General features: G+C 39.3%; 1 protein-coding gene across 2 annotated transcripts in view; it reads left to right on the top strand.

Moving 5' to 3' along the window:
• The first annotated feature begins 830 nt into the window (after positions 1 to 830).
• sema3bl (sema domain, immunoglobulin domain (Ig), short basic domain, secreted, (semaphorin) 3bl) overlaps positions 831 to 14,144 on the top strand; it is an 80,667-nt gene continuing 67,353 nt past the window's right edge. For both annotated transcript variants that reach the window (XM_084721565.1, XM_084721567.1), the window contains exon 1: positions 831 to 1,222. In XM_084721565.1, coding sequence (XP_084577691.1) covers positions 1,117 to 1,222 — 106 coding nt within the window. In that variant the 5' untranslated portion in view covers positions 831 to 1,116. The remainder of the gene's footprint in view (positions 1,223 to 14,144) is intronic.

Here is a 14,144-nt window from a genome sequence, read left to right on the forward strand (position 1 = left end):
CCTCTGTGCTCTGGATTTTTATTTATTTAACCTGGTAACTGTCTGCTCACCTGCTAGTCTTCATCATCCTTATCTGGGTCCTATCCTGTATATAGCTGAACTTCATATGTATTAAGAAATGTCAAAATGAACACTAACACTGATGTTTCATCACTGTATGATCATATAATTTAGATTACAGCTTAAAAAACATGCTAAAGTGTGTAGTACCTTTTAAAACGCATAATGTAAATTTTGCCGTTTTGGGGTCTCACACATTAAAACGATAAAGACGTTGTGAAGTAGTGTGAGTTGTTATCTTCACTTTTAAACATAAAATTTTCACCACTTTGCGTTTAGTCATGTTCGCTGTCTTTTCCCCTCACAACTAAACGGAGCAAGAAAAGCCTTGAATAAATCAGATTTCTTTGCATTTGATTTTTTTTTACACTTCTGGGATGATGTATGTACGCAACTAAACAAAATATATAACATATGTGTATATATCATGTTTTTTTTTAGAAATTTTAATGCGTAAATATTACATATAGCTTTAAACACATGTAGCTGTAAAGAGATTTAGGGTCTTTTTAAAATGTTAAATGGTGTAGTTGCCAGCAATTTAACATAAAATAAAGAGTTTCCCTTCTAAAAGTTCCTCAACGCTGTGTTCTTAAATGCACTTTACTTGATGTTGAAATGGTGTTATGAATCATCCTGAGAGCGTGCCTCCAACTGCGCCTCGTTTGGAGAGAGAGAGTGGTGCGTAAAGGAGGAGCGCTACTGCTCCCTCTCTCTCCGCTGTAAAGGCGTGGTGTCTCTCTCTCTCACTCGGCTGGAACAGACTCCTGTTGGACAGCTGCTGGAAGTGAACTGAGGGAGCAGAGTCAGTGAATCACCTCATCAGCTGCCCGAGCAGAGCGGCAGTCACTCCGCGGAGAGGACACACAGCTGCTCGGTCAAACACCCTTTTACGCACCGGGGGGAGCTACCTGAAAACGCAAATGTTGCTACCGTGAAAAGAGGGACCAGTAGGTTTTTTTTAAAACCCCTAAATTCCCCTGGAGTATTCTGTTTAATTGTTGGCAACACCTTTCAAATAATTAGTTGAAAGCGGGAGGACATCTACTCAGCAGGATGAGGGGATTTACACCTTTCTTCAGCATGATTCTTGTTGCGCTTCTTGTCGCCTCCGTGGCAGCGACCAAGTTAAATGTACCACGACTGAGACTGTCATACAAAGGTAATGAAGTCTATCTATCTATCTATCTATCTATCTATCTATCTATCTGTCTTCATGCAGATGCTCAGGTGGAATAAATTGGTGATCTTTATTATTCTTTCCTTCTCTTTCTCTCTGTGAAGATAATATAAATAGTTCTGGACTTTTCCCTTCTGCTAAATGAAGTAAAGCCTCACAAGCCTTTTAAAGACTTATTTCTTTATTTGTGCATTTATCTCAGACCACTTTTTCTCTTCGCGGTGGTCCACGAGCTGGAGGCGATAAGTCCGGGTCGATGTTTTGGCTACTGTCTTGGAGGTTTATGTGTTTGAGGAGGCGCGCATCCGTTAATTCGCTGGTTTCCAGGTTAAACCGCTCCGCGGTGCAGGCGGGGAGTCCAGCCAGAGGAGGTTTTGGCTGAGCGTCATTGCTCTGCGGTGGGATCCACCGGGGTGCGATCATCTCATTATAAAAGTTTATTAGGAACGGCAACCGCAACCAAATACCAGGCAAGGATGTCATAAAATTATCTTTTATACATGGTTATTAGCACTATGTCATTACAGCTCAGATTATTATAAAATGCCATAAATATCATATAGGCTGCATATTGTACTGCCTTTATTACTGTAATTATAACATTGTCTCAGACTGAAAATAACCTTTCATCTTTAAAAAGTAGTTTCTGCTGTTACAGCCTGAACGGAGATATTATTAAACCGAGTTTGCTGGTTGATTTTACACATTTTTTCCTGCTCACATGCTTTAATAGCTTTCTAAAATTGAAACAATTGCCATAGGCCTATGCAGCATCTTTTTTGTCCAGTTCACATACCCCATGTCTCAGAGGTGGCAAAACTACACACATCCCTTACTCAAATAGAACATTAGCACAAATACTTGAGTACAAAAGACTCTGATAAAAGTAGAAGTACTGATTCATCTTCTTTATGTCACTAAAAGTAAATAATTACAGGCTCTGAAAGTATAAAGTATTAAAGTAGAAAGTAGCCCTCTGAAGGACATTTCTAGCTGTTTGTGTTCAAAGCAAACTGAACTTTGCTTTCTTTTTGTCAAGTCTTGTTCTTGTCTGTTTCATCTGCACTGCTCTTGTGTGATATGCACAGATAGAAACACCAAAGGTTGCTATGTGATATTGTTCAATCCATTTAGGTTGAAATTGGTTTTTGATGCTGGGGAGGGGATATATGATATTTCCCCTCAAATGCATTAAAACTAAAGTAATGAGACAGTTTTGAAAATATGAGGAGTATAAAGTACAGATATTTGTGTAAAACTGTTGAGCGCAAAAGCAAAAAGTTGTCAGAAAACTAAATACTCAAGTACAGATACCTGAAAAATCTACTTCAGTACAAAAGTATTTTGTAATTTGTTACTTCCCACCTCTGCCATGCTCTCTCTCCTCCTCTCCCCTCCTCTAATCTGTTGTTGACCATGACTCACTGAGCTTTAGTGATAATAAGGCAGTAAGTGTGTGTGTGTGTGTGAGAGTGTGTGTGGTTAAGTACCGTTGCCTGTGTTGTGGCCAGACCGTGCTCATTGTTTCGTCTCACTCAGGTCGGAGTGGGTCTGCAATCATCATCAGCGATTGATATCACACAGGATTTCCTCCTGTTCAGCTCCATGGTTTCAGGAGAAAAGTCACCGTCTGAGTTTACTGATCTTCCTGTTGGCTGGACTGGAAGTACAGCCTGGAGGGGAGAGAAACACAGACTGGGAGAGAATGCATATTGAGAGGCCATATAGCAACAGAGGAAAAATGCAGATATTGATCTTATACTTTGTTTTTGGTAAACATGCTTTCTACATAATTTGCGGAGCTTTCAACAACTAATGTTTATACTGTATATATGTGTATATGCAATGTCACTGTTTCCACTGAAGCAAAATAAACCCACGCTGTTGCTGCTCCTGCATCTAGGAGACTGTTCCTAACTTTACTTTATGTCTGACAGTATTTACTCTGAGGTTTTCAAAGTGTGGTAATCTACCATGATTATCACAACACTGGACTTTATTGCAGTTTATTGTGTTTAATCATTTCAGCCTTACTCTCTACAACGTAGTATTCAGTATTATATTCATGGTCCTGCAGAGGATGAACCCTAATGTTTTAGGTGACCATTCCTCTAGTGACACCATCAGGGCAAAGTTTCCACTTGTGCTTAGAATATGAAAATCTAATGGACAAAATCCTGATATTTTATGAGCACATTCATGCTCCCCAGAGGATGAAAAGTTTCAAATCTTAACAGTCTCTGAGTTTCCCTCTTGCACTCTGTAGACCAAACTCTGCACAAAAGATATGTCATTGTGGTTAGACTGCTGTGAAACTTTCTGAGCATATTAATATTGTCACAGGAGTGAACTAGAATTGTTCCAATACAGATACCAGTTCTGGAAAATGCCTCAGATCCTGCCTAAATTGTGGTATTAGGTACTGGTGAGTCTATGCACCAGTCAAATAACACTTAACCCCAAAATGGGACCCTTTCCTGTAGCATCCCATACACCTTTTCCCCCCCAGGAAGGTGAAGTCATGTTCTATGACATTCATTCTCTGTTTGTATTTGTTCATGTTTTACAAAGAGTTTAACCTGATCCAGGCCATACAACAATAACAGCCATGATATCACACCCATACGGGGTTAGTAGTACAGCTTGTCGATGTTCAGCATCAGCTGACGCACAAAGTTCAGGTATCAGAGGTGCTGGGAAAGGAAAACGGCATTGGAACATCTCTAGACTTAACTCTTTTAATTTGTTTGACCTTGTGGCCTTTCCTCTTGTGCCACCCATGCAACAAATTCTGGAGCTGAGTAGCAAAATTGCCAGAATGTTGTGATGCCTGTAGTGAGGCTACATTGGAAGAAAGGTTATGATAAAATGTGACAAACTTTGTAGGTCATCATCCAGATTTGATGTTACAGTTTTGTAACTGTATGTCCCCAGAGTCAGTGTTCATTGCACCACTTTATCGCACAAAATTATGTGGATTTTAACAGGTTTCAATGATTTTGGTGTGAAATGAATTTAGATGTAGGAATACTGTTATACCATAGAGTTCACTTAAAGGTATTTTTAGTCTTGTACAGATAATATCTAGGAAATCCTGCACCGCAGTTGAGGAGTAGATGCAGAGAGGAGGGAAGCTCTGGTATTGAGCAAACAAAGTCGTGCCCTGGGCAAACACTAAAAGTGGAAAAAAGCAGTGCCCATGAGTGTGAGTCACTGCCTTTTACGCCTGTGGAGCCTCTTTTTGGAAGTATTACAAAGTAGATTCTTGTTCGTGTTGTTGTAGCAAGAAACAGCACCATATAAAACCAGTTTTCTCCATGACTTCTCATTGAAAGACACTGAAGTCTAATTCTGCGAGCATTACGAGGAGTGTGGGAAGAAACTCTGCCTATGAGATTCTCATTAGTGACCAGCCAGTTTCTTCCTGTTGAGATGACCTCACATATGACCTCACAGTTTGCCCTGTTTTACATAATTTCACCATTTACTCAAGTCTCTCTTCTTCTTATCTGACTTTCGACGGTAAATCATGTCATACGTCTCCGTGTGTCTCATCTTCTCACTCTTTAGTTTCATTTCTCACTCTTCTGTCTCACCTCACTGTTCTTTCTTCCCTTTCTGTTTGTGTGTCTTGTCGTCTATCACCCCCTCTCTCATTATAACCCGGAGAAGCCCAGAGGGTATTTGTATTCCCAGGAGGATGTGGAGGTAATTTAGTGACAGGAAAAGCTGTCATTATCTCATTTCAATCAATTAGTGGGCAGAAGTTCAAGCAGGAAGAAGGCCATTGTTACCTTCGAGCTATTTAAAATAATCTTCTCCTCGTCATGCCTCTCCTCTCCTCTCCTCTCCTCTCCTCTCCTCTCCTCTCCTCTCCTCTCCTCTCCTCTCCTCTCCTCTCCTCTCCTCGCGTTCTTCAGACATCCCAGTGAAGTACATTTATACAACTAATTTGCTAGAGCAAATATTTTTAAAGGGAAGTGTAATGCTGACTGAATTATGTTTTCTAATAATATAATGTCCAAATGTCATTAATTAAGGTGCCTGGCAAGTTGCAAAAATGTTGATGCTGAACTTATCAGTAAAATGTTCGCCGATAACTTCAAATTATCAGTGGGAAACCCTTCAGTTGACTGACATTCTTCAATTTGAACAGTCAAGCTCTTGTTTCTTAGCTGCATTATTCTACCCAGGGCAGCGCAACAGTCTGGCAGGCTGTACATTTACATACTGAGACTCTAAGTCACAAAGTAACCGTGATAGAGGTAGAGAAGAGAGATAGAAACAAAGCGCTAATGATGCATGTACGCTGGGACAACATATGACATGTATGATGATACAATAACCCTATTAGTAATATACAAATGTAATTTCTAGGAGAAAGGGTTGCTGTTTTACATCTACCCGTCCTTGTCTGAATGTCTGAAAATTCAACATTTACCACAAAAGTTGACTTTTGACCTACAACCAAATCGATTCTGTCTCTTTTAATTATTCATTTATTTTCTCCTCATTTTCACAGTCATTATCTAACATTAACATATTTAGAGAAATCCTTAGTTCATAATTTTTTAAAAACCTAATTTGCAATTCACATTCTTGACAACAAAAGTAAGTGTGTGTGTGTGTGTGTGTGTGTGTGTGTGTGTGTTCATGTGTGTGTCTTGCGAGGTGACATTGAGGCGTCGTGGTATGTGATGTGAGTGCGTGTGTGGTTGGCTGCACTCCCAGCCCTCTGCCAAGCATCTATACCAACCTCCCATCATGCATCTCTCTCCTTCTTTCTCTTTCTGTCTCTGTATGTCTTTCATTTGTCTTCCTCTCTCTTCACTCTGCCTGCTTCCTTTATTCATTCGAATTCCCTGTGTCTATGTTTGTGCAGCACAGAGTGCGTTTCGACACACACAAACACTCTGTTTAATACAATCTTCACTTTGTCTCTCCAAAGGCAGGGGGCCACTTGAAAACACCAATGCGCACATCAGCGTCCCATTTTGATCAGATTGCATTAGTCCTCAGAGTGAAGGGTTGTGTTTGTTTTCGCTTACAGCCTGTGAATTAATGAGTTTGTTTTCTCAGTCGGCGTTGCACAGATGCATACATAGAGACGGGTGTCAGTTGTTCTTAGGCGGAGCGGGGTAATCTGTCACCGGGAGTCTGTCGGAGGCTCCGGAGCTGCTGGAATGTAGGGCGTCTCCTCCTCCTTTCATCTTTCAGCTCTTTTCCTTTCTTTGTCCACTCTTTTTTATCTTTCTTCCCACTTTGCATCCATCACTCCCTCCCTGCTCCGTCTAATGGTTCGATCATTGCAGTTTTCCTCTCTCCTGATTTTCCTCCAGTTGAGTTTAAGTGCTCCCAGGCCTCTGGACCGATCTGAAACCCAGCAAAGGAGAGCAAACGAGGAAACTAAAGAGAGAAACTAGAAGGTTGAGTAACAAAGCCAACTGGCTTGTCAGACACATGGTTTTTTACTAGGATGTGTATAACTTCAGCTCGAAGAAATATTGGAAAATAGGGAGGTTTTTAAGGTTTTAGTGTTTTAGTAATGGTTGACATGTGTTTAAATTTCACATGTTTGTGTAAGTCCTTTAGGGGTTTTTTCAGCCCACAGGCTCAATAGCCAATATTTTAAGTTTACAATACATGAACAATAGTCCAACAAGTTTAATAAAAGAAAGAAAAAGTAGAAATGATAAGAAACAGTCTGATAATAAAGTCCTGATCCAGGTGAAAGTTGTAATCCTTTATTGATTTCATCTGTAAAATCCCCTTTAGTTCCAAAGAAATGTCTTTAAAGAAGCTGAAACAGTTTGATAAGATCTTTAAGCTGTGAGTGAAGAAAGAAGGGCATTGTAATGTCACTGAGATGCTGTATGTGAAGTCTTTTAATTCGTATATATCATGGTGGTGTGTATTAGGTAATGGATAATGATCGACTAGTTGTATGTTCCATTAAATGGACAGTTCGCCCCAAATTCAAAAGTACATACTGTCCGTCTTACCTGCAGTGCTGTTTATACATCTAGACTGTTTTGTTGTGAGTTTTGAAGGTATGGGCTTTAGAGATGTCTGCCTTCTTTACAATATAATGGAACTAGGTGGCACTCGGCTTGTGGTGCTCAAGGGCCAAAAAACAAATTTGACTGAACAGCAGTGTCTCTTTCCAGAAACTGTGACCTGGTTACTTGAGATAATCCACAGACCTTGTTGTGAGCAGTTTAGTGTAAGAACGTTTTCTCTCTAAGGTTTAGAATCTACTAGAACTACTTTCTTTCTATTTGACCTATAGTTCGTGGACCTGCCACTCTCACTTCAACATCTACCTTCACAGGAAAAGGTTCACGGGACTGAGCTGTGAATCTAATGAAATCTAATTAAATTCAGACAGAAGTTTCTAGAGCATATAGCCACAAAACACTCTGAAACAATATTTGGGGATCAGAGTTATAGTTTTGTATTTTTCACAAGGTTTTATTTTTGTTTCACTTTTATTTTTTGTTTTCATTTCAGTTTAGTTCAGTTAGTTCCCAGAAAGGGGTTGCTTGTTTGGCTTTAGTTTTTATTGTTAAAAAATGTGTTATCTCTATTATATATATCTTTGGGTCAGTGTTTTTTTTTTTTAATTATAATATATTTTAAGACTCAAAATTAAGATGAGAATAGATATTACAATACAAACAAAACACTTTGTGAAGGCAGTTTAATCACAGTCATGTAGACACAACAGTCTTAATAAACAGATGCAACAATGCCTCCTCATGCTTGTGTTGACAAATATGACCAAACTGATCAAGACTCAAACTGAAGACATTTCCTGTATATTTTTGGTTAAGTGTACTTTTTAGTTTTGTTTTAGTTAACTAAAATGTTTCTTTTTAAACATAGTTTTAATTTTAGTCTAGTTTTAGTAAACTATAATAACCTTGCTGGGAATTGGCCGTGGTATAAAAGGGATATCCCACTCTAACCTATGAACCCATGTGGTTATTAGAAAAAAACACACAACACTTCACATCCAGGGATTAAATGCATTCATGTGTCTAAACTTTCCTACCTAGATGATTTCTTTCTCATAAATTACATTTTTATCATTTTTTTGAAGATATATCCTCATTCTAAGACTGGTCATATATATTTTTTTATCTTATTGTTTTTATGTAATAGTGGACATATGAAAGCAGCACAGAGGCACATTGTCAGGTACATGAAAATCACCCATATTTAGTTTGGAGGCTGCAGAGACACCGTAGAGAGGTTTTCTGTCTGGTATGTCGACCCGCTGACAGAAGAAACACACGACATGTTTCTGGCACTGGGGGCATGATGTGAGGGGTGATGAACGTGTGTGTGTGTGTGTGTGTGTGTGTGTGTGTGTGTGTGTGAGAGAGAGAGAGAGAGAGAAAAGAGAGCAGCATAGTGAACATGTTGGATATAGATATCTGTGTGTGCTGAAGTGTTAGCGTGTAGGTGTTTTGGATCTGTAAAGCATTAATGTGTGTTTCTGTATAGGTGTTAGTGCGTAGGTGTTGAAAATGTGCATGTGTGTGATCTTATTGCTTCTGATGTAGACATCTGTGTGTACTGAACCCTTAGAGTGTGTGTGTTTGAAGTTAAGTGTGTGTGAGAGGGGGAAACTGCATCTGATGCAGACATCTGTGTGTCTCAAGGTGTCACTTGTGTGTCGTATCAACAGAGTCTCTCATGTGACAGCCCTCAGATGGCGTCCCGCCTGGATCACAGGAAACACACAGACGGAGGAATTAGGGACAAGGCGAGAGAGAATTGACAGTCGGTGTGAGAGGCGGGGAGCTGGAAACAGGATTGAGGTGAACATGGGGATCAGTTCAGAGATCACAGATGGAGAGGAAACCAGGGTGAGAAGAGAAAAGGTGCCGCGGATGTTGGAGGGAAAAGAAAAAGGACAGAACGGGTGAAGGGAAAAAAAGAATAAAAGGAGGAAAAAGAGGGAATTCACACATCAGAAAGCCATGAGAAGGTCTAAGATAAGAAAGCTTTTGTCTAAGAAATCCTTTAGAAACACTGAGGATGGAAGTTGTTTCTGTTGGCTGGGATTGAACCACAGCTTGTCATGCCAATAAAGAATGACCCCACTGTTGACTGTTCGTATTGTTTCTCCTGTTTAATTCAGCCATTTATGAAGGAAATTACATTATCGGTGAGGCTGAGGCTCATTTCTTGGCAGAGCAGATTTGAAATGAACCTGGAACAGTTTCGTAGTTTTATCTCAGTTAACGCAAAGCAGAAGCAGGTTTCTTTGAGGCTGGTAAACACACTTTTATTATTATTATTATTATCAGAGAGATGGTGGAGACATTACGCCTCAACTTTTATTAAATAAACGGGGAGGCGTAATGTCTCTGAGAGAAAATTTCCAAGAAATAAAAGCTATTTTGAGCTAACAAGTAATATTATACCATGGCCATGGAAAATAATTTTTTGTTTGTTAGATAAGCAAATAACCATTACAACAATACTTGTGCTTTGTGCACAATAACTGCTGTCAGCTGCCAGTGGTTAAAGTGAATTAATCACATGAAAACTGATTACAAAGAAAAAAGTTTGATTGTTTGATTAAAACTTAACATATATGTATGATATATATATATTATATATCTGTGTACTAGTGTGATATTAGTGTAATGCACTGTTTCCTCATATAAAAAACGGTCGAGGCAAAGAAACGAACACATCAATCATTATTTTCATTTATCAGCACATTTCATCTTTTATTATTACATGAAGCATGAGTTTAGATTTTTGACTGTTTATTCTGTTTATCATTCATCTGTGCCAGAGAGGACCAACCAACTTTGTCATACAGAATGCAGCGATCATGCAGTGGATGTTTGCTAAAAATAACAGCGCCCAGCTGTTTTACAAAATTAATTAGCCTTTAAAAAAAAAGGTTAAAAATGGATGTGAGTGCAACAGACATAACAGGGAAGTCTGAAAGTATTGAGACAAGAAAAACATTGTTGGTTTTGGTCTTTTAATGTAACTCGATGACCAAATGGAACATGTCAGTAGTGTATAATCACCTGAAAATAAGAACTGTTTTGATTTCATTACCTTATAATGAGCCCTTAATATCAACAGACCTCATGCTTCAACATTAGTCTAGAATGGACAAACTCTGGCCCTATAAACGGCCTTTTGCAAGTTTCGCAGCTTGAAAACACTATGGTCTTGGAAGGAGCGAGTCTCCAAACTCACCGCTAGATGCCACTAAATCCTACACAGGGGTTCTTTAAAGTTCATTTAAAATAGAAGAATAGACTGATGAATGGTTCAATTGGCTTAACTTGGAGCAAAACATGTCAAGATAAACACTGCACTGACACGTCTTACAGGTCAGTACACACAGGCCTCTATGAGGCTCAACTGCCTGAACCAGAACTGCACCATGAATTAAAACATGTGCACCCTAACGCTGGCATGAAGCAATGGGCTGAAAGATGAATGGAAAAGGGGGAATGTCCATGAAAGAGAAGAAACAGCAATGAATTTCAAAGAATAGAGTGAGAAGAGGACAGAGGGTAAAGGGAGGGAAGTAATGAATGAAAGATCTGTGAATGTGGAGAGAAAACAAATGATTACTCTGTAAAAGAGTGAATGTAAAAGAAAGGAAGGAGGAAGAGAGTGAATAAAGAGAAGAAAAAACTAGCATTAGACGGAGATGGAAGATAAAAAGAGGTCATGGAACCGTGGTGGAGAGAGATAAATGGATGAAAAACACGAAGAGGGCCTGAGAAAATTAAAAGGAAAGGAAGAGAGGAGGTTGAAAGAGTGGAGAGACAGATGAGGGAGATGGAAGAGTGACAGATGGATGAAAAGAAGAGCAAGGCTAACCTGAGGGCTCAAAGACACTGGTCCCTTTGACAAGCAAAGGTTGAGGGTTCAAGTCCCAACAATGTGCCTTTGACCATCTGTCATGTAGATTACTAAGTACTTACTACTGCGCACAGGATATATATATATATGTGTGTGTGTGTATGTGTGTCTCACATACCAGGAGTATCCTGTGTCTATTTCCATTGTGTCCTCATGTCTATACAATCTTGTTTGACAAGCTTAGTCCCAGTTAAAGAATAGAAATGTGTGTGTAGGTATGTGGTGCTGTGAACCAGCCAAGACCAACCCCACTGTCCACAGCGAAGGCCGCTGTTTTACCATGAGCGTTACAAATCACAGTAGTGGACATTCACCAAGGGGGGTTCAAGTCCTGAAAACTATTTACTAAACTTTCTTCACTCTGCCACACCCTGAAGACTGAACACACACAGCACTTCTCCTCCCTGCTGTCCTCCAGAGGTCTGACCCACCCTCTGTACCAATTTATTGTTATCACTACTCTGTTCTGGCCTGTACTGGTCTTTTCTGTTCTGTTTTTTCCACTCTGTTTCAGTGAAAAGCCCCTGTGTGTAGGATCTTTGAAACTGCCTTAAAGGCGTATTTGTGTTTATAAAAAAAACCTGCCTGCTCTGATTCGCACATAGTAGCACCTTTATCTCCTGAAGGTTATTACAATTCATCTAAAGGGGGACATAAATGTCTAAATGTCTGTATAAAGTTTCATGGCAATAATGGTTGTTGACACATTTGACTAACAAACACAAACGTGAACCTCATGATGGCACTAAGCTAAACCTAAGGTGATCTTTGTGGTCATTAGGATTCATCATCTAGGAACCAAAATTGTATATATAACATTACATGGAACTACGTTGCCATCATGTACCCCTTTTTCACGCACATGCACAACAGCTTTGCATTTTCATTACAACAAGGCTATACTCACTTGAATGTATGTCTTTTAACTGAAGACGAGCAGCTTAGCTCAAGTCGAGCAGCTGTAAAACAATGAATAACAGCGGTATAGGCTGGTGTAAACACCAATCACTGTCTGCGAAGTCCCTCCCTATAGCTTCCTGTTTTACTGGAAACATGTAAATAATTAGCGCTCAGCTAGGAACTTTAGCAACTTACAACACTGGTGCTGAATATTGACACTGAACATTTTTTAACAAACTTGTTCATTTAAAATTTTGCAGGTTGGTGGGTTGCCATTACAGTTACCCCAAAATGAAATCCCAAACCCAAAATAATGAGACACTGGGACCCATTTCAGTCATCAGAACAAAGACCAATCTTGCATGCATGAGCGTGCAAATCGTTCTTGTGAAACAAGACCCACCCATTTAAAAAATTATTTGTCTGTAACTCGCCAACAAACATTTGGATGACGTGACAGCACCGACGTTGAAAACCAGTGAGAGTGTAGTGTTAAAATAAAAGTTACAAAGGAGTCCGCTGTACATGTCCACCCAAAGCTTTTAATACTTTAAACAAATCACAGTTTCATAATAACACCTTGTGAAAACTTTGTGCTCACTTGGACTAATGTTGTACTTGGCCTCCTCCTGCAAGTCACCATCCGCCAAGTGCATGCTGGGTCGTGGTGTTGAAAGGACAGACGCCTTGCCAGTGTTTTATAGTAAGTCATATTGTTTCAACTTGAGAAACTCCACCAGCCTCTCTCTATGAGATAGATAAACATCCTCAGCTCTGCTTGTACATTTTTTTTTACTGCAGACATTAAAGGATTAATAGGCATTACGCTACATGTAGTACAGCTGGACCTTCCTGCAGAGAGCAGCGAGAACAAGAAGAAAGCATAACACAGAGAGAAAACCTACTAGGGTGATTATAAACACACACAAACCCATGCAAAGACAAAGAATGTTCCTCTTGTCTTCTCAGTGCCCTACCATTTGGCACTTTGGCTCACAACCAATACAAAGTGATAGAAAAACAGGCCAGAGGTGATGGGAACTCTTTTAATGAAGGATGGGAGACATTACGTGTCACACACACTGAGATGCTGCGCCCCCTGCCACTCGAAACAAACACACCCTCATTTGCAGCAATCAATTAGTTCCACTGGAGCTGCTGACAAGAAGAACCAAGTACAAGAGACTCTACTGTGAACTGATGTATCTATTAGACAGAAGCTGGCAAACACAAACAGTATAGAATAGTAACATCTTTTCAAATCTGTTTCAATACAAATCATATTTTTTCTTATATTTTGGTGAAGTGACCTGTCCTTTTCTAAGAGACAGATGATCGTTTCTGGACTTTTCTTGACACAACTTTATCATGGAAACCTTTTGAAAAAAAAATTGAACATATCAGCCTTTTCCCCCTCCTTTCTCAATAACATACAAAAATGAGAAGCAACATTTTTTTGGCATCCCATTTATTAATGCTGAAGGGCGAGCCCATTATTCTTTTGTTTTTTGAGGTTTTTACATAATTTTGTATTCTTCACAGTATTCAGTATTCAGTATTCAAATCTGAACATTCAAATGCCAAATGCTATTTTCCCAATTCCTTCTAAAAACGTTTTCCCACGTGACCAGACAGGTTTTTGCTTGACGTTGCTACATATAAACCCTCTAGGCTAAGGGAGGTCATCATCAGTGCTTTTATCTACATCCCTGGTTTTTGCTAAAGGCTGAGTGGGAGTTTCCAACTGAAAACCCATAAAAAAGGTAGAGAGAGTTGCCCTTGAATTGAATTATTTGTCCACATTTCTGTGACACAGAACTTTCATTATTGAAATTCTTAGTTTAAAACCAATCCTTGTTTAACGTTTTAAATATAACCAAGCTGACAATTGATTTGTTGAAAAATGTCAAACCCAAATTGATAGACATGTTATTTTATTGTCGAAGAATCGAACGTTTTGACAAAACTAAAAGAATAATTGAACTATACTATACAGAATTGCATGTATGCATGCACTTTGAAGCATTCAGTTAACAGTGTGTGTGAGGCCAGCAAAGAGTTGGTGACACACGACTGCCAGCAGAGAACTTTA

The sequence above is a fragment of the Lutjanus erythropterus genome, chromosome 6, assembly GCF_056507025.1.
Source record: "Lutjanus erythropterus isolate fLutEry1 chromosome 6, fLutEry1.hap2, whole genome shotgun sequence".
NCBI classification, from domain to species: domain Eukaryota; kingdom Metazoa; phylum Chordata; class Actinopteri; order Lutjaniformes; family Lutjanidae; genus Lutjanus; species Lutjanus erythropterus.